Genomic DNA, 27,467 nt, shown 5'->3' with positions numbered 1-27,467 from the left:
ACATTTGTTATAATTAATGAACCATATTGCTATATTATTATCAACTAAAGTCCATACTTGATTTGTATTTCCTTAATCTTAACCAAATATCCCCTTTTTGTACCAGGATCTCATTCAGGATACCCTATTACATTTATTCATCATGTCTCCTTAGGCTCTTCCTGGCTGTGATAGTTTTTCATACTTTCATTTTTGATGACCTTGACAGTCTTGAGCAAACTGGTCAGGTATTTTGTAGAGTTTCCCTCTATTAGAATTTGTTCAATGTTTTCCTCACGATTACACCAAAATTCTGGGTTTGGGGGAGGAAGGCACGGAGGTTAAGTGCCATTTTAATCACATCATATCAAGGGGACATACTATCAAAATGACTTACCATGATTGATGTTAACCTTGATCGTCTGGCGGAAGTAGTGTTTGTCAGGTTTCCCCAATGTACAGTTACTCTTTTTTCCTCTTTCTACACTGTAGTCTTTAGAAGGAAGTCACTATGCACAGCTCACACCTAAGGAGTGGGGAGTTATGTTCCACCTCCTTGAAGAGGAATTATCTACATGTATTATTTAGAATTCTTTTGTATGGGGTATTTGTCTCTTCTCTCTGTTTATGTATTTATTTATCTCAATATATTTATATACTCAGGATATATACACACCAATATTTGTTTTACACTTAGGGTTATATTCCACTACTCCTTTCTTCATCAGATATCATTTTATACCAGAATCCAGTAAGGTAATTTTTTAACAGCAACGAAAAAGAACTTATGTATATGGACAAATGGTGCTTCTCTGCAAATAGTCAGCAGGGGAGTCTATGTACTACTTCTAATAATTATATCATCATTTAAATATGTTTGAAACACTTTAATGGAAACCATGAGATTTGTAAGATAAACAATCATTAATGTTACGAATGGATCACCTATTGTGTGCCAAGAACTCGATTTTCACCAAAACAGCATAGACTACGACTATGTAAATTTCATAAGCTGTAGTACAATCTCATGTGATTTCAGTCTAATAGAGGACAGAGACAAATGAAAGTATGATTACTGTCAAGTGTAACGAGCTCCAGGAAAGAGGTAGATACATTAGGGGAAGCATAGAGGAGGGGGCATCTTGTTCAAAGTCAGACATAACTGCTTTGCAGAGAAGGCAATTTCAGAGTGACAGGTAGCAGTGAGCTATACAATTTCTAAAGACAACTAGCAGGAATGCTCCAGGGAGAAGGAAAGTCATAGGTAAAAGTAGGGAGAACTGAAGTAGCATGCTATTCAAGCACCTCAATGCAGCTAGGGAAAAGGGCACAGCAGAGGAGAGGCAGGGCCTGAGGCTGGAGAGCTACCAGGGGTCAGATCCCAAAGGATGCTTGTATTACACAAAGGAATTTGAACTTGATTCTAAAAGCAGTGGAGAATCATTGAAGTGTTTTCAGCAGGAGAGGAACATGATTAGTTTGACATTTTAGAGAGATCATTCTGGCAGCTGTGAAGAGAAAATTTATCTTAGTATTTCATGATCATACTTTTTTAAAACAAAATGTTGATCATGTTTTTATTTTATTTTCTGTTAAATGATTTTGGTGGTTTTCCAAAATCAAATCTGCTCTCAAATGATTGCCACCACTGTCATGGTCTAAGGAACGTACTTTGAGATCCTGGATAAGAGTTCCCAAACACAGCAGAACATTCGGAGTAACTTAACATAGTCCCCATGGTAGCCTTAAGAAGTAATTGTTATTTGGATGCATTTGTTCTGGTTTATTTGTTTAAAATTTTTCTTTCATTAGCTTACATTCTTTTTATTTATTCTGCTTTTGCTATGTTATTTTGGTGCTTTTTGAGATGCTACATTTATTAAATGCTTATGTTTCAGGCATTAATTATGTGTTTTGCATATGTATTTTATTGAACCTTCACCAAAACAGCATGGAGTACACAGTATCATTCCCATTTGACAAGTGGGCAAATTGAGGCTCAGAAAGGTTTAGAAACTTGCTGAGAGGGCTTTTGTGGCTTGCATTTCACAGATAGAAGTAGAGCCAGGATTCAAGCTCAGATCTATCTGTTTCAAAGGGCCATGTTGTACAAATTGTACTGCAAGGGCTCTTTTGAGGAATGTCCTATCAGTTGCAGGAGGGCATTTACCACTGGAGCCCTTGGCTGCCCTGATGGAAGTGGGAAGAGAGCCAAGGTAAAGGGCCTGTTTTCTACACCAGGGGGCATGCTTCTGGTTTATGAGACTGTGATGACAGTAATTAAGGGTAAATAATGAAGACGTGCCCATTGATTTAAAAGCTCAAACTGAATAAAGCACCCTTGGAAATGTATTGTCCTCCTCCTCTTTTACCTCACTGAAAATTACTAACTTGTCAGTAAGGAAACTGTTTGTTTCAACCCTAATGCTTTTGGTTTTACAGTGCAGATCCTAGGAGTAATAGCCAGCGTCTCTGTTGGGCTCCAGCAGCTCACTTTTTTCTGGAGCAGTTGCTGAGTCTAAGTTAGTTGACTCAGGTCAGTTACCCCACAGTGTGTGAAAGAGAACAGCTTTCTGTAGTGGAACAGCCATGCCTTTGCCTGCTGGCTTCCCTTGTAAAACATTGGCTTATGAAAGCCATGTTTATAGTTGGCCAAGTAAGAAACTGACATTCACTTTAGGCCCAGTGTTCAGTATCTTGATAGTGCTGTCATAAGGGGACAGTACCAGGATGCCGCATTCAAAAGGTGGCAGATCACACCCCAAATCCAACCAGAAGGAACTAAGCCTACAAACCATTTAGAAGACATTGGAGTTGCTCACCTCCCCTTCCCCCTAGATCCCCCTCCACACTGTGCTGGATTTGAACAGGTGTGAGCCCTGTATTATGCACATTTCAAACTCGGTCAACCCCACACACAGCCCCTACAGAGGTGCATCCAGAGGAGCCCAAATCTCAGGGAGAAGCCCATGCAGGTCCTGGCAATGGGCTTGGGGCATTTGGGGTACCTGGGGGAATTTGAGATACCTGGAATTTAGTTTGGCTGATCCCAGGTACCTGAAATATAATCTGAATGACATCATCCCAGAAATCCATGGACTTTTCTTTCCAGGGGATAGGAGAGACATAGTGGAGCCCTTCAAAGCTTGGGACCCAGGCCAGCTCTCACAAGTCAGTCATCTGAGTGTCACAAAGACACTAACCAGGTTCCTGCTCTGAGTGTCTCCATCCCAGCACCTGCCTTCATTATGGCCTTAAAGTCACAGTCAGGTCTTTCCAAAAAGACTTACTGTAGCTAAAATCTTAAAGCAAATATATATATTTGCATATATATGCATATATATTTGCATGTATATGCATATATTTGCATATATATTTGCGTATATATATGGGGGGTTTTTTATATATATATATATATATATATATATATATATATGGGGGGTTTAAACAAAATAATAGTAATAATTATGTACAATCCCCAGGGACAACTTGGGAGACTTGCTTCACGTGGCCCTCCCTAACCACCTGAAAGTATTTGATGATGCAGTCTTAGGGAGGTGGGATCCACATTTCTCAACACATAAAAATGATAAACACTGAGGGTGGTGGATAGCCCGATTTCCCTGATTTGATCATTATATATTCTTTGCATGTAGCAAACACATGTACCCCATAAATATGTAAATTATCATATCTCAATAATGGGTAAAACAAAACCTGCTTGGGGTTATCTTCAATTCCCTGCCCAGTGGAGAGGAGAGGCCTGACTTTAGGCACCCAAGAAGGCATTTCAGAAGGTCTTTGACTAGCACCTAAAAACAAAGAGCATAAAAGCCCCCACCCCCTTCTCCATGCCCTAAATGTGTACATCACATATATTGATAAACTCTGTGGCAGTTAAGCCGAAGCGGGTAATCAACACTTTCTAGCAAAAACACCTGCTCTTGGAATGGAAGCAAACGAGCCAATCAGAACATTGGCTCAGGTGTTGGGCCCAGAGCAGAGACTGGAGAAACATTTACCTGTTGTAGCCCCTTCCTGTTCCTGTCATCAGACGTCACCAGATGATGAATGTAAGGAAGTTTTCAAACCCTCCTACTTTTATATATCTATTTCCAAAAGTGTGTCCCACCCTAAACATTCCTCCCATTGTCCAGAAACTCCAAATTTGGCCCCATTAGGCCCATCTCCCAACCTCACATTCAACTTCCTGTAAGTGATTAAATTCATCCTGTAGAATGAAATAAGAATAAAGGTTAAAATACCATTTTAAAAACCAGACACCGGCCGGGTGCAGTGGCTCATGCCTGTAATCCCAGCACTTTGGGAGGCCAAGGCGGGCGGATCACGAGGTCAGGAGTTCAAGACCAGCCTGGTCAACATAGTGAAACCTCGTCTCTACTAAAATCACAAAAAATCAGCTGGGCGTGGTGGCGGGCACCTGTAATCCCAGCTACTCGGGAGACTGAGGCAGGAGAATCGCTTGAATCCGGAGGCAGAGGTTGCAGTGAGCCGAGATCACAACACTGCACTCCAGCCTGGGCAACAGTGTGAGACTCTGTCTTAAAAACAAACAAGCAAACAAAAAAACCAGACACCAATTAACAAACAGCAGACATTCGTTTGTGGGGTGTGTTGGGGGGACGTTGTGGGAGTAGGGGTGGGAATCATACCCAGATTGCCAAGGAATTAGATTCACCCAAAGAAAAAGATCTGGCTCATGTGGGTCTGAGGGGCTGACAGCAGCCCCTGAGCTTGACAGAAATGAGGGAAAAGCTGCCTTTATCTCTTTGAAAAGGAGGAAAATAGCTCCTTAATTTAGGAAGTATACTGGGCCCAATTCGATGAGCCTGCCTCTGGGAAATTGGTTTTTATCCCCAGCAAGTGCCTACACTTACTTGTTTTAAGAAAAGGCCAAATTACGATGGTTTCCAAAACTTCTGTGATCTAATCCCTGGTCCCTCTATGACCCGCTGTTATTCTCGCTTTCCTCACTCTGTCCCACTGGCCTCTTTGCTTTTCCTTAAACAAGCTGGGCACATTTGTGCCATAGGACCTTTGCACTTGCACCCTACACCCTCGCATCCTGATATCCACATAGCTTGATCTCTCTGCAACTTCATGTTTTGTTTGTACTATTCAGTGCCACCTTCCCAGACAGTCTTATTTAAATCTGCCGTGCCCCCTTTCCTGCCCCCAACATGCTAATCTCCCTTCCCTGCCTAGTTTTTCTCCATAGCACTCATCATCACTTGATACTCTACCTTTTACTTATTTCATTCCACTCTCTCCACTGTAGATCATAAGCCCCATACCGGCAGAGATTTTTGTCTCTTTTTTTGACTGATGTATCCCTAGCACCTACAATAGTTCCTAAAGCATAGCTGATACTCAATAAATATTTGTTGACTGAGAAATCTTTAAAGGCATTGTATTTCCCAGTACTGGTGCCTATTCCTGCCTCAGATTCATAATGAAATTCACTATCTGCAGCTTCAGATGGCCGTGAACTAAAGTGGTCCGGTCCCTCCCCATCCTTCTACTGACTAGACACCGGAGCAAGTCAGCGTGCCTGATCCCTGTACTGCCGCAGTGTGAGTGATGGAGCCCTAGGTACTCACAAGCAGAGGGAAGCAGCCTTCCTTGTTTCGGGTTCCAGTTTGCTTGTATGTGGCCTCACATGCCCTTTCCTTCCCCTTTTTGGTGGTCTCTGGTGCATGGCTCCCTCCTTCAGGGACCGGGACCCGGGACCGAGTGCTTCTGTGGCTCTGGTCCTTTCCTCCCTGAGTGAAGCTCTTTTTTTTTTTTTCTTTTTTTTTTTTTTTTTGCAGATCCCTGTGCGTTGTCTCCACAGATCAAGGTCTCCCATCCACCATCCTCGTCCAGCCACTGTTATCCCTCCCACTTCCACTCTTGCCCACCTGCAGTCCACCCTCTACACAACCAAGGCCATGTTCTACATGTAATATGAATCCATTTATGTAAGTTCAAGAACAGGCAAAACTATATACTACCCCAAGGAAATGAATGCCACAAAATTCAGAGTAGTTGTCACTTCTGGGGTGGGGTATCATTGAGGAGGGGCACATTAGGGCCTTCCAAGGTCATAATAACTGGAAAACTAATGAGACAATGTCAGCCTCTTGCCTGAAACCCTGGATGGCTTCCCATGGACTCTAATGAAGTCTTTATCCGCCTGAAAGGCCCTGCATGACTAGGCCTGTGCCCAGCTCTCCTGTCTCCTCTGCCCACTCACATGCCCTAACACCACACAAAGGTGACTGCTCCCTCTGCCCAGAGCTCTTCCCCTACCCCTTGGCTGGCTGGTTCTTTATCATTTTCCAGGTCTCAGCTTAAGTATCATGTCTTCAAAGAGGTCATCCCTAACCAACTTCCCTGCCACTCCCTGCCATTCTTCCCACCTCCTCCCATGGTTTCTTTCAGCATTTTGCTACTTGACTTTGTAGCAATTATTTCAACTTGTATGTTTGCCTGTTTAGTGACTGCGCAGTTCTGGACACAAATTAAGTCTTCAATGTATATGTCTTGATTGAATGAATGGTTCATTCATTGGTACATCCCAGACTGCATTGATGTGATTCCCTGGTTTACTCAAATCTAATCTGATCTCCATGGCCACCGACCTTGGCCCAGACGGATTGGAAATTGCCCTTTGCATGTTTATTTCATCCATGGTGACCAGTCACTTCTGTGGCCCTAGTGAGTTTGACAGTGGCCCAAACTAGGCCTGGTCTCTCCTTATTCCTTTTACTTCAGAAGGAGCTCCTAGCAGAGCTGGGCTATTTCAAACATAAAATGCTCCATGGTGTTCCTGCATAACCAGTGTAAATAAGCAATGTATCTCCCTCTCAAATCATAATGGTAATCCTTTGATTATGCAAAAACCATGGGGGGAGAGGAATGGAAAATCAGTATATATAAATATTTAATAACATGCTACTCAGAAGTATGGTCTTAAGTGAAATCAGACTACTAAAAGTTCTAGTTATATAAATTATAGATTTGAAAACAATTTGGCACATATTATAGTTGTTTCAGAAACAGCAATAACCAATCCAGGTTGCTCATTTATACCCGAAGAATGCTATGTTCTTCTCTGTTCTTATTAATGAGAAAAGCAAATAAGCAAGTAGTTCATTAGAAAAGCATTTGTGAAACATTAATACATTTAATAACCTATATGATTAAGAAAAACAGCCTCACTTTAAAACAGAATGAGAGGAGTAATGCAATTGTGGGAATGGAACACTTATTTTGAAATAGTTATAAATTATAGTCCAGTATGCATATGTATAGAGCCATATTTAATCTCACTAAGAATTAATCATTAAAACCTTTTTAAGTGTTAATGCCTGAGATCCTTTATAGGAGAATACTAAAAACTTAGAAAAATCAGAAGACTCATTATCACATGCAACGTTTTCCAAAGAAATAGGCTATTTCTTTCACCTTAAGGACATTGAAATGATTGAAATTAATAACTAAGCATTTCCCAAAAGTTATAGAACAAAAATAAGCCAATCATTTTCCTTAACATAATTATTTTCTTCTATAGGTAACAAAATATAGTCAAAGCAATAGTATTTAATGATCATATACTCTATGTACTGTGTATGTTAAATATAAACAATATTTAATAAACATATACTATAATCTCACTTATTTGGAGATCATATCTATCAAACACAACCCTGAAAACACAGAAGAGAATCAGGAAGTAAGCAAAAGTCAAATAAACCACAAATGTATATACTAGAGTTCATACATTGGACTCATTTGCTCTGATTTTAAACACTATTCTAACGTAACTTGCTATTTGATTGCCCAAACCATTGTGGTAACCATCAGTGCTCATCACCAGTTTTTTCTGGTTCTCTCCCATCTGGGCCTATGATCATGTTACACTGCCTCACTTCCTTGAAATCAGGTGGAGTGCTGTAACTTGCTCTGGCCAGTGAAATATGATTCAAAAGTACATATATTTCTCACCTTTTACTGATGAGGAAACTGAGACATAGGTTATATAATTAGGCCAAGGTTACAGGTCTAGTGAAGCCAGGATTGTGAGCTCAGCAGTCTGACACAAAGCCCCTATGCTCAAAGACCAAACTATACTGGCCCCCCCATTGTTGGCATACTAAGCATTGACAAATTAAGAAAACAAAGTTTTACTAAATGAAAGGAAATGGCCTGTCTTAAGAATTGCTGTAGGTAATCTATACAGCAGTTAATCTGTATAAACAGATTAAGTCCTACCACTGACCCCTGCAAATGGGGAGACAACAAGTTCAGACTACAAGCCTAGAGCAATTCACAGCATAAATTCTGGTTTCTGTGCTCAAAACTATGTAGTAGAGTTGACTTACATGATTATAATTTTAAGCTGGATCTTAATCAGATTGCTTTCATAAGCCAAAGATGTCACAAGGCAAACCTCAAAATTGGAACTCAGCTTGGAAGGTCACATGGGTTCTTGGCTTGTGCAGGAAAGAATTCAAGAGCCAGCAATAAAGTGTAAAGTGACAGAGTGAAGTGAAAGCCAGCAGTGAAGTGACAGAGTAAAGTGAAAGCAACTTTATTAACTAAAGGAATAAAAGGGTGGCTACCCCATAGGCAGACAGCAGCATGGGCTGCTTGACTGACTATACTTATGGTTATTTTTTGATTATGTGCTACACAAGGAGTAGATTATTCATGAGTTTTCTGGGAAAGCAGCTGAGAGTTCCCAGAACTGAGGATTCCTCTCCTGTTTAGATCATATAGGGTAGCTTCAGGACAATGCCATGGCATTTGTAACTGTAATTGTAATTGTAAACTGTCATGATGTTGGTGGAGTTTCCATTCGTATGCTAATATATTATAATTAGTGTATAATGAGCAGTGAGGATGACCAGAGGTTGTTTTCATAGCCATCTTGGTTTTGGCAGGTTTTGGCAGACTTCTTTACCACATCCTGTTTTATCAGCAGTCTTTGTGGTCTGTGTATCTTGTGAAACAAGTCCTGCTGAATTCCTTTTTCATCTCTCCTCAGAGACTATCAACTCTTCCTTAATCCTAAAAGGTTGTAGAGGGACAGAGGTTTCATCTTCTGTAACTGCTTCATCCTGGACAGGAGCTGTCATCTCTATCTGCTCTGGAGGCATAGAAATCTCTCACTACCTTATCTAATGATTTATAGGGACTCAGTCCTTCCTGCAGTGGCACAGGCTGGAACCCTTGAGTCAATTATCATGTTTGTCTGGAACTTTGGTAGCCTAGAAGATATAAACTTTACCCATCTGAATACCTGTTGAATATAACAAATAATTTTTTTAAATGAAATAGCACCTACTGATAATTAATAAAATGCTTAACCCCAGTTTAACAATGCTTATAGGAAGAGATCAATGCCATTTGAAATCTAAGTGAATAGGCTGGAAAACCAGTACCCTATTATCTGAAATACAAAGCCAAACAGATTTTCAATAAGAGGCATTTTTGTGGAAACAGAATAAAAACAAAGGTTAATTTTGGGCAAAATCTATCCAGATGTTAGACTTAAAGCATCTTTAGTTACAGAAGAGGAAGGCAGTGGCAATCTGACGTTTTTCTTGCCTATATTGCAAGGAATAAGCTTTAGCTTGCAGGGCCTCAAGAAAAAAGGTAGTAGTAATTTTAATGAGCTTAATAGAAAAAATGGAAGACAAATGTGAAAATGTTAGTTTGGGTACTTGTTGCTGAGAAAGAATTTAGAAATCAGTCCAAATTCCAGGGGAAAAAAAACCACCTCAAAAACATGGACAAGACTAGAATCTAACCACTGAGCTAATAAATAACTTAAGACACATATGAGAACTTCTGAAGTATAACAAGGTGAATGAAATGTTATCTAACCATAGGCCCCAGCATTCCTCACTAAGACTAAGGAAGGAGTTCTATGGGAAAATCCTTGACAAGCCCTCTTGATATTGTACAGATTATGAGGGAATGAATATTGACTGCCTCTAGTAATCAGAGGATGTGGGAAATGATTCTGTATGAGAAATGAAGAGAATTGTGTTATTATACATTTGAATATAGGGAGGGGGAAGAGAGAAAAAAAGTTACATTGGAGAGAAGCCAGAAATATGAGTAAAGGCTGAGACTGTACAAGATTAATGGTCAGTGAAATGCCCCATTGGTGGCAGGGGCAAAATCTGTTTTGAGAATGGTGGAGCTGATACTTCATGAGAGGGTGCTTGTTTGTTTGTTTGTTTGTTTGTTTTGATGCAACTTCATAATTTGTCTTTTCAGAAAGAAAGTGGGGAGGGGAGAGATAGAGAAAGAAGGAAGGGAAGGATGGAGGAAGGAAAGAAAGAAAAAGGGAGAGAAAGAGAAGAAAAAGAAAGAAAGGAAGTAGGGAAGAAGGGAAGAGAGAAGGAAGGAAGAAAAAAAGAAAGAACCTTCTTCGCACTATACTAAATTTATGAATTCTTGATGTGAGTGGATTTTTTTGGTGTGGAAATTGAGGAGGGAGATGAATTTCACATTTAGTGTGATGATTATATAACAGATACAGCACAAGAATACATAAGAACTCAAAGGCCAGGATGAGAATATAAACCTGCCAAGAATGTGTAGACATTTTGAAAAAGGCTTTGAATTTCCATAGTATTTCATGAGTTTAGGGGTTCAGGTTGATCTTACCTATATTTTGAAAGACAAGGAAGCTTCAGCTGACACCTGATTACAGAAATCTTTGGATGGCATAGGGTGGCAAGTCCCAGTTGAATGTTGATAATGTTTTGTTTATTTATTCCTTTTTAACCACTTTTTGGCAACTTAATGGTTTAAACACAAACTCCACATAGAGTCAAAGGGAAGGGACATAGACCCCACCTCTCATAGAAATAGTGTCAAAGAATGTGTGGTCATCTTAATTCACCAGATAATAATTTGGATGTAGTTGCAAAGTACCTGTTAAATTTCAAGATTTATATAATACAAGATATGTTATCCTCTGGCAAGGGCACAGGTACCAATATTTAGAGGGAAAGATAGTTTGGGAAACTGCCAAATGAATATCAGTGTTGTCATTATGTACTAGCTAATGAGTAGTATTTAGCCTTATGAATGCATCTTAATGGCTTGCATTTAAAAATTAGATTGAGATTTAAAGTGTGGTTACTAAAATTAACATTTCAATCTGGGTAATGACATAGAATGATTACATTAAACTTTTTATTTGGGTGAAAAAATGATGAATGAATTTCTCATCCCAAGTTGAGGGCCCACTCAAACCACTGGAGAGTTGACTTCATACCTTTGAATAAAACAAAATGCAAAAACGGCATATCTCTTTGGTCAAGAAGTTTAATTAAAAGAGAATTCAGTTGGACATGGTGGCTCACATTTGTAATCCCAGCACTTTGGGAGGCGGAGGCGGGCAAATCACCTGAGGTCAGAAGTTCAAGACCAGCCTGGCCAACATGGCGAAACTCTTTCTCTACTAAAAATACAAAAATCAGCTGGGTGTGGTGGCACGCACCTGTAGTCCCAGCTACTTGGAGGCTGAGTCAGGAGAATCTCTTGAACCCAGGAGATGGAGGTTGCAGTGAACTGAGATCAAGCCACTACACTGCAGCCTGGGGAACAGAGTGAGACTCTGTCTCAAAAAAAAAAAAGAGAGAGAATTCAGCCAAGATGGGCAAGGTCTCAAATTGACCACAAACTCTATTGGCACCATTTTTGCAGCAGTGTGTGTTTACTTTGTGTTTTTGTGTCACATTTTGGTAATTCTTACAACATTTTATACTTCTTATTATATCTGTTATAATGATCTGTGATCAGTGATTTTTAATGTTACTATTGTAATCCTTTGGGGCACTATGAACTGTGCCCATATAAGGCGGTAAACTTAATTGATAAATGTTTTGTGTTCTGAATGCTCTGCTGACCAGCTCTTCCCCATCTTTCTCCCTTTCCTTGGGCCTCTCTATTTTCCAAGACACAACAACACGGAAATTAGGCCAAGTAATAACCCTACAATGACCTCTAAGTGTTCCAATGAAAGGAAAAGTTGCACATCTATCACTTTTAATCATAAGCTAGGCATGATTCAGCTTAGTGAGAAAGGCTGAAAGCTAGGCCTCTTATGCGAAACAACCAAGTTGTAAATGCAAAGGAAAAGTTTTTGAAGGAAATTAAAAATGCTGTTCCAGTGAACATATGAATAATAAGAAAGTGAAACAGCCTTTTTGCTGATATGGAGAAAGTTTTAGTGGTCTGAAGAAAAGATCAAATGAGCCACAACATTCTCTTAAGCCAAAGCCTAATCCAGATCAAGGCCCTAATTCTCTTCAAATCTATGAAGACTGAGAGAGGTGAGGAAGTTGCAGAAGAAAAATTTGAAGCTAGCAGAGGTTCATGAACTTTAAGGGAAGAAGCCATCTCCAAAACATAAAAGTATGAGATGAAGCAGCAAGTGCTGATGTAGAAGCTGTAGCAAGTTATCCAGAACATCTAGCTAAGATCATTGATAAAGGTTGTTACACTAGCCAACACATTTTCAATGCAGACAAAACAGCTTTCTACTGGAAGAAGATGCCATTTAGGAATTTCATAACTACAGAGGAGAAGTCAATGCTTCAAAGCTTCAAAGCACAGGCTGACTCTCTTGTTAGGGGCTATGATAAGTAGCTGGTGATTTTAAATTGAAGCCAGTGCTTATTTACTATTTTGAAAATCCTCGGGCCCTTAAGAATTATGCTAAATCAAGCCAGAAGTGGTGATGTACACCTGTAGTCCCAGCTACTTGGGAGGCTGAAGTGGGAGGATCACTTGAGGTCAGGAGTTCAAGACGAGCTTGGGTGACAGAGTGAGATTCCCTCTCTGAAAAATAAAAAATAAAAGAATTATGCTAAATCTACTCTGCTTGTACTCTATAAATGCAACAGCAAAGTCTTGATGACAACACATCAGTAAACAGCATGGTTTGCTAAATGTTTTAAGCCTCCCATTGAGACTTACTGCTCAGACAAAAAGATTCCTTTCAAAATATTACTGCTAATTGACAATGCACCTAGTCACCCAAACACTCTGGTGGAGCTGTACAAGGATATTAATGTTTTCATGCCTGCTAATACAGCATTCATTCTGCAGCCCATAGATCAAGAGTAATTTCTACTTTCAAGTCTTATTATTTAAGAAATACATTTTGTAAGGCTGTAGCTGCCATAGATAGTGATTCCAACAATGGATCTGGGTAAAATAAATTGAAAACCTTCTGGAAAGGATTCACCATTCTAAATGCCATTAAGAACATTTATGATTCCCTGGAGGAGGTCAAAATATCAACATTAACAGGAGTTTGGAAGAAGTTGACTCTAACCCTCATGTCTGAATTTGAAGAGTTTAAGACTTCAGTGGAGGAAGTAACTGCAAATGTGGTGGAAATAGCAAGAGAACTAGAATTAGAAGTGGAACCTGAATATGTGACTTAATTGTTGCAGTCTCATGATAAAACTTGAACAGATGAGGAGTTGCTTCTCAGATGAGCAAAGAAAGTGGTTTCCTGAGATGGAATATACACTTGGTGAAGATGCTGTCAACATTATTGAAATGAAAACAAAAGATTTAGAATATTACATAAATGTAGTTGACAAAACAATGGCAGGAATTGAGAGGACTGACTCCAATTCTGAAAGAAGTTCTACTGTGGGTAAAATGCTATCAAGCAGCGTTGTATGCTACAGAGAAATATTTCATGAAAGGAAGAGTTAATTCATGTGCAAACCTCATTGTCTTATTTTATGAAATTGCCATAGCTTCAGCAACCACTGCACTGATCTATCAGCGGCCCTCAACATTCAAGCAAGACCCTCCACCAGCAAAAATATTATGACTTGCTGAAGGCTTAGATGATCATTAGCATTTCTAGCAATAATGTAATTTTAAATTAAGGCATGTGCATTGTTTTTTAGATATGCTATTACACACTTAATAGGCTATAGCATAGTATAAACATAACTTTTATATGCACTGGGAAGCCAAAAACCGTGTGTGACTCACTTTAATGCTACATTCACTTTATTGAGGTCGTCTGGAACCAAACTCTCAATATCTCTGAGGTATGCCTGTATTTTATTATTACCCCATGTTTGGCAGGTATCTTTTATTCTACTTTCAATTTTAAAAAATGAGTCTTTCTTCGAGTTTTAAAAAATATTTTTTATGATCGATTCTGAAGGTCATGATAACAGATCACACAGCAGACACAGTTATCTGAAGTACCTTTTGAACATTTCATTCTATTATACAGCAGTGTCTTAAATACTTGACAATAAAAACTGATGGTTTCTCAGTTTCAACGCATCTGTTCAGTTGCCATATCGTTGAATACTGTCATCATCTTGTTAAGAAATCCTGGAGTATGGTTCTTCACATAGTTAGATGACACTTCTGTCGGGTTATTCCAAGTAAATTGGCTTTTCACTCCTTGTGGTTTGTCATCTTTCTTAGTTTAAGGACTACTGCTGAGAGCAAAGCTTCTTTATTTCTTTGGAGCTCATCAATATAAATTATTTGGGATTTTACTTCAGATCATCTTAGCTTAAGTCGGCCATCCAGCCTTTACCAAGTGCCACTTTGCCAGCAGAGCAATAAACGTATTCATGCAGCCCTTTTGTGCCTGAGACACTCAGTCTGGATCCTCAGTGGGGTCTTTGTTCCTCCTCGCTCTTAAGTGCTTCTTTACATTTGTGTTCCTCTCTGCTGGTATAATGGTCCATATCTCATTTCAGGAGCAAATGGCTGCCCAAATCCACAACAAATTAACATTCAAGACAATTGGTGCAAGAGATCTGTCTTCCAGCTACTCAGGGACAGTTCTGGGGGCTGCAAGACAGGCATTTGGTTCTGGTCCTGAACTGCATGTAGAGAATGGCAAGGCTTGATCCAGTGGTCCTATCTCATAGCTCTGCCCGTTGTTTTTCTTTTGAAATATAGTTAATTGTCTTTTCCTGCTGTGTAAATGCAACACAAAAACGTGACTTCTTTCCTCTCTCTTTCACGGGTCTGATAATTGCCTTATCTGCTTTTTTGTTGTTGTTTTGCTGGAAGCAAGTTCAATCCAAAAGTTAATTAAAGTTGGTATCGTTTTGCAAATAGTGATTTATTTTAGAAACTATAAAAATTTCTTAAGTCAGAGCTCACCAACAAAACTGAGTCAAAAATATTTTCTCCATTAATACCAACACAAAAGATAAATCCATCTATCAGAAATTTTCTTGTGAAAGTTTAATGCTCATCAAGTGTTCTATGGATTAACTGTTTACTTTTGTATGTATGCTTTACACAAATTTTATTTAGCTGTCGAAAAAATTAACTGATATGTACGTTATAGTAATACTCTCATAACCTAACAATGTTTCTCATAGAGAATGATAGTATATTTATAAAACCATGTCTTACAAATGCCTCTTTCTTCAAAACTATTATAATGCATTCAATTAAAGCTTTTTTACTTGATCAAAGGTATTATTATTCAAAAATGTATGATGAACCTAGATACTTGCTATGAAATATATAGTTTGGAATTGTGGAGGAAACTAACTTATCCAGGAAGGTAGGGCAATAGTAGTTTTAAATAATATTATTCTGTAATTTGTTAAGATTTATTCTCAACTATAGAAATTTGCCTGATTTTTAGTCATTATCTGTGCCATATAATATTATTTATGTATGTAAAACAGTAACGATTCTCTTTTGAAGATTGACTATGCTAAAAGTAATTAAGAATTACTTTTTTTATATTTTCTTCAATGGCCTCCATAGATTTGTGACAGGTCTTAGGTTAATGAGGTTATGTGACTGTGTAAACTTGCTTGGGCTGCCATAACATAACAAAATACCACAGACTGAGTCACTTAAACAACAAATATTTATTTTCTTACAGTTCTGGAGGCTAGAAGTTCACAATCAGGGTGTGTATCAGTTCCTTCTTACTCTGCTAATAAAGGCATACCCAAGACTGGTTAATTTATAAAGGAACGAGGTTTAATTGACTCACAGTTCAGCATGGCTGGGGAGCCTCAGGAAACTTACAATCAGCAGAAGGGGAAGCAAACATCTCCTTCACATGGTACAGGAAGGAGAAGTGCTGAGCAAAAGGGGGAAAAGCCACTTATAAAACCATCAGATCTCATGAGGACTCAGTATCATGAGAACAGCATGAGGGTAACTGCCCCCCATGCTTCAATTACCTCCCACCAGATTCCTACCATGACATGTGGAGATTATGGGAACTACAATCCAAGATGAGATTTGGTTGGGGACACAGCCAAACCATATCAGGGTGCCAACATGGTCAGGTTCTGGTGAGGGCTATCTTTCTGGCTTGCAGATGGCCACCTTCTCTCTGTGTCCTCACATGGTCTTCTATTTCTCTTATTTATATTCCGAACTCCTCTTCTTATAAGGACCCCAGTCATATTGGATTAGGACACACCCACATGACCTCATTTTACCTTAAGTACCTCTTCAAAGGCCCTGTCTCCAAATACAGTCATATTCTGATGTCCTAGGAATTAGAAATTCAATAAATGAATTGGTGGGGATTGGGGGGCACAATTCCCCTCATAATAGTAGCGTTGCTGAAAATATTTCAGACTTGAGGCATTTGGTAAGCTTGCCAGATAAAATATTTTGGAAGAAATGTCACTGGGAGATGTTGTGAGGTGGGGGTGAAAGGAGAAACAGTATTTTGGCATGTAGCTTAGCGTTTTCTGGATTTGTTTCTAGCCTTCTTAATTTGGAGCATGTAGAAGGAGGGTTGCCAGATAAAATACAGGACACTTAAGTACATTTGAATTTCAAATAAACCATAAATCAATTTTAAGTATGCATATGACACAAATAGTGAAAATATTTATTGCTGATCTGAAATTCAAGTTTAACTGTGGGTGTCCTCTATTTTTATTTGCTGAAACTGGTGATCCTACCTACACTGCTTACTTTATGCTCATATATAAGGCATATCATGATTTCATTGAAAAAAATACACTAATTCAGGCCACTAATAATACAAACAGTGAGACATATGGGTAATGGAGGCACTCTTTTAAAATCGTTTTATTTTTTATTTCTTGATTCGTTAAATATTTACTAAGTGCCAACTAAGTATCAGCCATACTCCCAGGGATAGGATATACCTTCATGACCAAAACTAGACCAGTCCTTGCCTTCAAAGTGCTTACAGTCTAGTGGGGGAGGCAGGTGATGAATAAGATAACAGGTAACTCCAATTGTGCGAGTGGCGTGAAGGAAACAGCCAGTTAACTCAGAGAATAATGGAGTTAACAGGGGCTGATTTCTCATGGTGGTCAGGGAATAATTCACTGAAGGGGTGACATTTAACTTAATTTCAGAAGATGATACCAATGAGGTGATGAGGACAGGGAAGCTCTGAGGTAGAAAAGCGCTTGGTGTATAAATGACAAAAATGAACAAAAATTAGTGTGGCCAATTGCGTAGAAGACGGAGCACTGGCAGCACGAAGTTTAGTTTGAGAATGTGCCAACAGCCAGATGGTGCAGGACCTGTCCAGTCACGATCCAGGCTTTGGACCTAACCTCATGAACCTGAGATCTGTGACCAATCTGTGGATGCCATTGAAGGAAATACAGCAAAATTGCAGTGGGAAGCCACTGGTGACTTTTCAGCTGGGAGATGGCATGATTTGATTTCTACTTTTTAAAGATCACTCTGGCTGATGTGTACCAAGGAGACTGGATTAGTATCCAATTGATACTAATTGATTGGATGGAGTGGCACTTACAGAGCTGGGGAGGACTGAGAGAGAAAGGGGTTTGTGCAGTATATTAGTTTCCTGTGGCTGCTGTAACTAATTACCATGATCTTAGTGGATTAAAACAACACATACTTATTATCTTACAATCCTCCAGATCAGATGTCTGAAATGGGTCTTACTGGGCAAAATTCAAGATGTATGTGAGGCTACATTCTTCTGGAGACTCTAGGGGACAATCCATTTCCTTGCCTTTTCCGTAGAAAACCTGCCTGCATTCTGTGGCTCGTGGCCCCTTCCATTTCAAAGTTAGCAATGGCTAGTCAAGTCTTTCTCACATTGCATCACTCTCATTCTCCTGCCTCCTTCTTTCACTTATAAGGACCCCTGTGATTACATGAAGCAAAGCCAGATAATCCAAGATAATCCATCTCAAGGTGACAAGATTAGCAACCTTAATTCCATTTGCAACCTCAGTTCCTCCTTGTGACATATCATATACACAGATTCCAGTGATCAGGACATGGACATCTTGTGGGGGAGCATTATTCTGTCTATCACATAAGGGAAAATCTTCATGTATATTTAGATGTGTTAAATTTGAAAAGCCAGTGAATTGACCAAGTTGGAAGTTAGTAATGTAGGTAGACGAATATGTGAGTGCAAAACTCAAAGAGATTTGAAAGTTATCAACACAGAGATGATGTATAAAGCCATGAGAGTGTATGGCATCACTGAAGAAGAGACTGAGCCTAGAAGCTTCCACATTTACAGTTAAGGTAGAGGATGAGGGGCCAAAAAAGAAAACATAAAGAGCAGCCAAAGAAATAGGTTGAAAACCAAAATAATGTGGTGTCATGGAAGCCCAGAGAGGAGACTTTTCAAAATAGGAGTGAGTGCTCTCCCAAGTTTAATACTGCTGCAAAAGGCAATTGCAGATTCATCAGTGGATTTGTCGGCAAGAAATTGAAAGTCTTGACATGAGCTATTTCAGTGGAGAGGTGGGGGCAGAACCAAAACTGAGGCATATTGAGGAGGGAATGAGACATGGCCAGTGACCATAGGTGATGGGGAAAAGTCCTATGTGACCACAATAGCATGTGTAGATGCTTATTAAAATTAGCAAGGTGATTACATTTGGTCACAAGCTTTTCAACAAGAAGCTGGGAGCTAAGGAAAAACTTAGCTTGGTTGTGTATTTACATCCAGTCAGAATCGCATGATGGCTAAATTGATACAATACATGAAAGAGGTACAAATATTACTGGGTTCTCGCTGTGCCCTGTGTGTAAAACCTGCAAACACTGAAGGTAAACTGAAGCACCACCATCTTTCTGAATGCATCCCAGAAAATCCTATAGGACCAAACGAAAGGAACCGCTTAAAGAGGAAAATCAGAGTTCTTAAGCAAGATTTAAGGGTCTCTTATCTTAAGGAATCCACTCCTGTGGCTTTTTGGTTTTTCTAGGGATTCTTAGAGGGAACAATGCTACCATCTTCCTGGACTGTGGTTTAGCAATAGGGCCCAGTCTTTTAGAACAATGTACTCCTATTAGCCGATGATTCCTCCCTGCTCACCAACATGGATTGTACTCTTCTGGAAGAAGGTAGTTGAAAGATTCTTTAGCTAGACCATTTCTCTCCCCCCCTACTGGTTCTCGGAGTCCTACAAAAGGAAACAGGACTCTCAGAAACAAGAAGATTCAGAAGGTAAACCAAAAGCTTCCTTATCATTAACTTTGTCTAATTAGGTAGAATAAATAAATTCCTATGTACTTAATAGATTAGCCAGTAGAGGCTTAAAATCTCAGGATAGAATCCAAAAAAGCTTTAGCTCTAAGATGTGGCCCGTGAAATTTAAGAATCATGAAAAAGTAACCAAAGTATTTATTTATTTCATTAAGGTCTTATTCTTTAACTATACATACATTTAATTTCAGACGTATCATAGACCTAAACACAAAAGATAAAACTATAAAGTTTGTAGAAGACAGCATGAGATATATATTCACAACTCGGGGGCAGTAAAAAAATTTTAGAAAGGATATGTGAGATTGAGCACAGTGGCTCATGCCTGTAATCACAACACTTTGGGAAGGAGAATTGTTTGAATCCAGGAGTTCAAGACCAGCCTGGGCCACATAGTCAAACCCTGTTTCTATAAAAAATAAAATTAGCTGGGCGTGGTGGTGTGTTCCTGTAATCTCAGCTACTTGGGAGGCTGAGGTGGGAGGATCACTTGAGCCAGGGAGGTCAAGGCTGCAGTGAGCCGAAGTCACGCCACTGTACTCCAGCCTGAGTGATAGAGTGAGACTCTGTTCAATAAAAAATAAAGAAATAATATGTGAAACGATAGCAATTTAAATAATTGACAAATTACACTTTATCAAAATTTAAAACTTCTGTTTTTTAAAAGACACATTAAAAGAAAATTAATAGACAAGCCATAGACTGGAGGTAATATTTATGAAACATTTGTCTGACAGAGGACTTGAATCCAAAATATACAAAGAACTCCTACAACTCAATGACAAACAAAACAAACCATTGTAATTTTAAATGAGCAAAAAGTCTTAATCTGTAATAATTGTCTGCTTCACTGATTCAAATAGTTTCAATTTAGTGGAGTAAACAGCTTTTTTTTTTTTTTTAATAATGGAAGTGGGAAGAGTTGATTTAAACAAACCTAAGCACCACCTGGTGGCAGATATTTTGAATTGCAGCTTGAGTTTTTGTGGTATATTTTTTAAAGATAAAGTTTGAAGAGTGAATCTGCAGAAATAGACTTGAAAACAGTAAGAAATTCTAATAAAATGACAGCCAAATTAAATTTTACCACAGTAAAACTGAAACAAAAGAGCAAAATCAATTCATCTATGCACTGAAATACCTATTGATATTTTAAGATAAGATAATGACTTAACATAATATCCAGCCAAATATTTATTTGGTAGAATTTTAATTAAATATTAATACAATACATATAAGTTGGCTATTTGTTTGCCACGTGTTCTACATGTAGTATTGCATTTAATCTTCCTAAGAACTCTGTAAAGTACAGGCCCACTCCATAGAATATTTCCATAGTTAAAATTTCCCGGTAGAATATATCTTTATTTTTAATAACCAAACCTCATAGAACATATTTATCTCTCAATACAACATTTTTCTGTAAGAAAAATGTTTACAATGGAAGAGAAAGTATTACTTAACACAAAGAAACTTTTTGTTAATAACTACATTAGTTATGACCAGAAAGTAGCATTAATTTTATTTATTTATTTATTTATTTATTGAGACAGGGTCTCACTCTGTCACCCAGACTGGAGTGCAATGGCACGATCTTGGCTCACTGCAACCTCCACCCGCCGAGTTCAAGCGATTCTCCCACCTCAGCCTCCCAAGTAGCTGGGATTACAGGCACCCATCATCATGCCCAGCTAATTTTTGTAGAGATGGGGTTTCACCATATTGGCCAGGCTGGTCTTGAACTCCTGACCTCAGGTGATCTGCTCGCCTCAGCCTCCCACAGAAAGTAACATTTTAAGTAACTATAACATAACTGTATTTTTTGTTTTATATATACCTATGAATTTTACTGTGCTTTGGTTGAGTTTTAAGAAGTTGCTGCAGATCTTATAATACACTGTAATTTTTTTCCAATTAAAAATAATTAAAAGTAGGCTCCTTGTTAGTGTTTTCAGGAGGAGCCTCTACATTAAGCAGGAGATGCCTGTGTAGTATTATGTTGTACCACCTTATAAATGAGACCCAAAGAGATTAAACCATTTGCCCGAGCTCCCAGGGCTTGGAAGTGGAGGCGTGGCAGCCTAACTCTGAAGGCTGTGTTCTAACCACCCTGAGACACTGCTTCCATTGTGGCTTTGCTTGTATCACACAAATGGTATGTGCCATAGGTCAGTGCTTCTCAAAGTTCTTGGTCAATAGGTTATTAGGTTGAATGTTACCAGTTTAATGTTACCTAAAATGGAGTTCTGTGGCTAATTAGATTTGGGAAATACTAAGTTTAATGAAATAAAGCATGTTACTTTACTTTTTGCAGCCAAATGTGCACTGTGATTCTCTAAGGTTGGTAGGTGAAGAAGGAGTTAGCATTTCCCAGACTTATTTGTTTGAGATTTGTGTAGATTAAGAATGTAGGCTGGGTGTGAAGGCTCATGCCTATAATCCCATCACTTTGGGAGGCTGAGGCGGGAGGATCGCTTGAACCCAGGAGTTTCAGACCAGCCTGGAAAACATGATGAGACCCCTGTCTCTACAAAACAATACAAAAATTAGTTGAGCATAGTGGTGTATGCCTGTGGTCGCAGCTACTTGGGATGCTGAGGTGAGAGAATCGCTTGAGCCCAGGAGGTCAAGGCTTCAGTGAGCTGTGACCACACTACTGCACTCTAGCCTGTGCAATAGAGTGAGACCTGTCTCAAAAACAAAACAACAACAAAAATGTGTCTGGCAGCATAAAACATATAACATACATATGCTATTTATGTGTGAGTGTGCATATGTCTGTAAATATGCCTTATAAAATGCCACCAATGTGCATTTATTTGTCTCACACAACAAGAATTCTGGGGCAGGGGAGCCCAGGGTCCTTTCTCTTTCCCTTTCTGTTCTGTTCACAGGAAGCTGGCATTCACTGCCATGCTTGTCACCTCATACACACCAGATTTTGCTGCACCTCTAGGCTTTACAGCTGTACCACGAAGGAAGAAAAAAGAAAGAAGCAGTGCCGACACTCCCACTTATAATTCATTGACCAAGGCAGTGTCATAAAGGCCACCCTATAGGACCACCCCCAGCTGCAGGGAGCCTGTGAATTGGGGTTTTTAACTTTTAAGCCTCTGTGTCAATGAGTTATGATGTAGATAAATGCAAAAGTTGATTCTCACTCACATGACATGTCATCAGCTGCAGGTTGGCTGCGGTTCTGCTCAATATACCTGCTTTATTTGGGGGCTCAGACTGAAGGATCGTCCCCTCTCAGGCCATGCCCTTCCCATGGTGGAGGGAAAAAGGAGGTGGCAGAACTATGTGATTGCTGTTGAAGACACACTCAAAAGGGCATTTGTTACTTTTCCCATTGGCCAAAAGAAGTCACATGCCAATGCTGATGTCAATAGGACAAGGAAGTACAATCCTCTTACAAAAGGGGTCACTGATATATATCAATATAATCTTTCCTAATATAATAAAAGCAGGCAAATGAGAATAGGTGAGGAAACGGAAGTTGAGTCATCAGCCTACAGTGTTTGCTACAGATCACACACACATGCTCTAGCTTTTCATTTGCTCGTAGAGCATTTCACAGGACAAGTATTCACATCCTTTGGGAACTATAGTTTTGAGCCACAGCATGTCTTTTTTTTTTTTTTTTTTTTTTGATAGGGTCTTACTCTGTCGCCCAGGCTGGAGTGCAGTGGCATGATCTCAGCTCACTGCAGCCTCAACCTCCTGGGCTCAGGTGATCCTCCCATCTCAGCCTCCCTGAATAGCTGGGACTACAGGCACACACCGCCATGCCTATCCAGTTTTTGAATTTTTTGTAGAGACAAGGTTTCGCCATGTTGCCCAGGCTGGTCTCAAATTCCTGGGCTCAAGTGATCTGCCCATCTTGCCCTCCCAAATGCTGGGATTACAGGTGTGAAGCACTGCACCTGGCCATTGTCCTTTTGGTGATATAACTACCCATAGAAAAATCCCGGTATAAAATATTCTTTAATATGTGAATTACGTCAGAGAATGTTATTAGACATGTTGTTTGTTGTCATACATTAAAGTCCACCTTTAAATCAAGGTGATATACATAAGGAAAGCTTATTTTTAAGCCAGGAGAATTTCAGAAAATACAGTCATGTCTAGTCATTAAAATTTTGTTTTTCTTCTGAATCAGGTGCTATCATACCATGCAACATGTTCAAAAGCTGAAGTTGACAAGTTTAAGGTAAGGAAGAAAATGGTTTCCTTATTAGTGCATACAGTTAAACTTCTCCTGGCCTCCTGAGCTCCCTCACATGCCTCTAGAGAATTAATCCTGCCCATTGGGAGCTGGAGGACTAGCACTGGGCAAAAGTATATTTGTATATTTCTGTTTTAGAGGGGAAGAAGGACTTATATATAACTGAGTAGTCATTTTATAATCATTTACATGATTCAGTATTTCTTCCTATTTATTAAGAAAGCACGATATCAGGGAAAAAAATCTGTAATATGGTGAGAATCAGGACACCCGGTTTTGGCATCAGTTTTACCTCTAACTTGCTGTTCAGTTAAAAGCTTAGGGCTGTATTTCCATCTGTAAAAATATGTGACGAGATTGAGATAATAATAGCTAACACTAAGTGCTTGCTGTGTGCCAGACACACTACCAAGCATTTTACCTGCATTAATTCATTTAATCCTCACAATCCTGTGAAAAACATACTATTCTACAGATGAATAAATTGAAGCATGGAGATGCCAGGCCAAGTTCAAACAATTGTAAGAGGTATAGCAATCTGGTCCCAGAACTGGAGTTCTTAACCACCATGCTTCACTACCGCACAGAGTGATCCCCTTTCAACTCCAACATCTGATGGGTCTATGAATGTTAGATATTCCTTATCACCTTAGTAACTACCATTTCCTTAGGTGTAATTCAGAATTCTTGCTTGTGTCCCTGCACTCCTACCAGGCAGTTTTAGCAATGAGCAAAACACGGGAGTAAAGGGAAATTGATTTCCTTTCCTTTTGAAAGTTTTGGTGCCTGCCTTTTTATATTTAGGTGGCAGTTCAGAAAATTATCAGGAAAAGCTACCACAGTCATGAGAAAGATCATGTTTTATACTGCAATATTAGAATGTAATATCACTTGGTGATGGATACTTTTCTAAGAGTCCCATTTGCATATATATGGTGCAGAGACCATTGGGCCTAAGAATTGAATCAGATCATTAGAACTGAGCACTTGAATGATGAAAGGGAGCAAAGGAAGATGTTTGTTCCAAACACGAGCGCATGAATGATGAAAGGGAGCAAAGGAAGATGTTTGTTCCAAACACTGAGAGTAGGGATAAAAGAACTCCTCACAAGGGCCAGAAGCAGCACATATACTGCGAGCATAGGAACTGCTCAGGCTCTATCCAAGGATAGGGTCTATTATTGACATAGAGAGATGCTTTGGGGAAAGACCTGCAATTGTAACCCAGATAAAAAGGGAGAGATAGGGTGCCACCAAGAAGTGACAGCTGACAGCAGAGGGAGGAGACAGTACAACTAAAACCACAGCAGTCAGGGCCCATTTGTTGCAGAGGAAAACATCCTGCATACCAGCTTGAACTCAAGCTCCATCACGACAGCACTAATTGTGTTTTATTCACTGCTGTGTCTCTCCTGCCTTTTATGGTCCTTGGGACATAGTAACACTCAATAAATACTTGTTGAATGGATGAATGAATGAATAGATAAGTGAATGAATAAATAAATCTGAAGAGCACCAATGGTTCTAGAACTCGAAGCAGTTAGTCATTAAGAAAATTTTAAAATGGTGATAATATATAATTATTTTATATATTTCATATAAATTTTACTTAATGTATATAAATTTTATAAATTTTCCATCAAAAATATTTAAGCCTTTTTATGTTAGCCAATAAAGTTCAATTATTTAGAAATCCTATTTATGAAAATATCCAGTTCCTGCTAAAATGCTAATATAATGTTTATATTATATTTTTGCTATTATTATGATTATCATCATTGCTAAAAGAGGGTAGAGGTAGGCAAGAAGAAAGACAGCAAATATGATCATACGAGCTTTGACTCATATGACTAAATATGACTGCAAGAGCTGCCCAGAGATATAGCAGGCCAAAATCCATAGTTGTTTACTTTTTTTTTTTTTTGAGACAGAGTCTTGCTCTCTGTCACCCAGGCTGGAATGCAGTGGCACAATCTTGGCTTACTGCACCCTCCACCTCCCGGGTTCAAGTGATTCTCTTGCTTCAGCCTCCCAAGTAGCAGGGATTACAGGTGCGCCTCACCATGCCCTGCTAATTTTTGTATTTTTAGTAGAGACGGGGTTTCACCATGTTGGTCAGGTTGGTCTCGAACTCCTGACCTTGTGATCTGCCTGCCTTGGCCTCCCAAAATTCTGGGATTACAGGCATAAGCCACCATGCCTGGCCTAGCTGTTTACTTTCTAAAGGCACCAACATTCAGGCTTAATTTTTTGCTTAAAGAAAACATAGTCCTGGAATTTGGCATGCATTTATATTGTTAGCTCACAAATATACTAAAATATGAAGTTTTTAAATTTGAGAACAAAGGGTTATTTTATCTTAAAATTATCAAGATTAAGAATTTAACTGATTTACTCCAGATTTTATCATGACAGATATTAGCTAGTATCCTATTACAATGTAACTGAGATATAGTAGATCATTTTAACCATTTTAAAATGGGATTTTTCTTGATATATACAGTAAATAAAACATTATTCTAATTGGTAGCTGATGTCTGTTATAACTGCAGCAATAACATTAAAATGTAGTGGGCTTAACATAATCCTGCACATAGACAGTGAAAAGCGTTTACTGAAATTCCAGGCTGGAGTACGTTCAATGGCAGTTTTCTAACATTGTAGCTAAATAATAGTAAATACATGCTTTGTTTTGACCAATATATATGACAAACCATGTTTACGTTCAAGTATATTGTCATTCTTCCTGCCTGCAGTACTTTTTTAACAAACATGATTGTAAAAAAATTTTTTTAAGTGTGCAATGATTTGAAGTCTGGAATCAGTTATCCATGAGATTTCATGAGTTAAAGCAGGGGTCCTTAACCCAGGCCATGGACTAGTACCAGGCCACACAGCAGGAGGTGAGCAGCAGGCATGCAAACATTACCACCTGAGCTCCACCTCCTGTCAGATCAGCAGTGGCATTAGATTCTCATAGGAGCGCAAACCCTATTGTGAACTATGCATGTGAGGGATCTAGGTTGCGTGCTCCTTATGAGAATCTAATGCCTGATGATATGAGGTAGAACAATTTTATTCCAAAACCATCCCCACACCCCCACCCCTCCCAGGTCCATGGAAAAATTGTCTTCCATGAAATTGGTCCCTGGTGCCAAAAAGGATGGGGACCACTGAGTTAAAGGATGGCTGAGTCCCAATGTGTTGGATTATACCCGACCAGATTAGTGATCAGTGATTCAGAGCTTAAGCCAGAGTTTGGGAAGAAACTGATTCATCCAATGCTGACAAAAATCTGTAGGTCAAATTTTACATACGTAAACATGACAGACTTCAGTTGGAACCCAAGCTGCACCACATCTGGGATGCAGAAATGTCTGGGAGACAAGCTAGTTGTAGTTATTTACATGAGAGACTAACAGACCTTCTGAGTCAAGAACTCTTCCTCATGAAAATTAAGGCCACGGACCTCAGTGTCTAGATGATTCCAAGTTCGGCATGTACTTTGTACCTTGGATTTATCCCTCACCTCAGCCTCCCATGGATCCATGTTCTCAGCTGAGAACGTGAGTAAACACAGAAGGCATGAACTTTGGTATGGTTTCAGGGCATCAAATGCTCCCGATAGAATGGGTCAGTGTGCTAACAGAAGGCAGCAGCCTAATGAAGGAAGCATCACTACGGACCCGTGGCAGGGCCCCTTCCTACCTGTGTGACCAGCGGAAG

At 39.2% G+C, this 27,467-nt stretch overlaps 1 protein-coding gene across 5 annotated transcripts in view; it reads left to right on the top strand.

The window, feature by feature from the left end:
* PDE11A (phosphodiesterase 11A) overlaps positions 1 to 27,467 on the top strand; it is a 447,272-nt gene that overhangs the window by 275,389 nt on the left and 144,416 nt on the right. For all 5 annotated transcript variants that reach the window (XM_024243401.3, XM_054549537.2, XM_054549538.1 and 2 more), the window contains one exon: positions 23,676 to 23,726. In XM_024243401.3, coding sequence (XP_024099169.2) covers positions 23,676 to 23,726 — 51 coding nt within the window. The remainder of the gene's footprint in view (positions 1 to 23,675; positions 23,727 to 27,467) is intronic.

Source organism: Pongo abelii, chromosome 11 (assembly GCF_028885655.2).
Source record: "Pongo abelii isolate AG06213 chromosome 11, NHGRI_mPonAbe1-v2.0_pri, whole genome shotgun sequence".
Classification (NCBI taxonomy): Eukaryota; Metazoa; Chordata; class Mammalia; order Primates; family Hominidae; genus Pongo; species Pongo abelii.
This window is presented reverse-complemented; position numbering and strand designations above follow the sequence as displayed.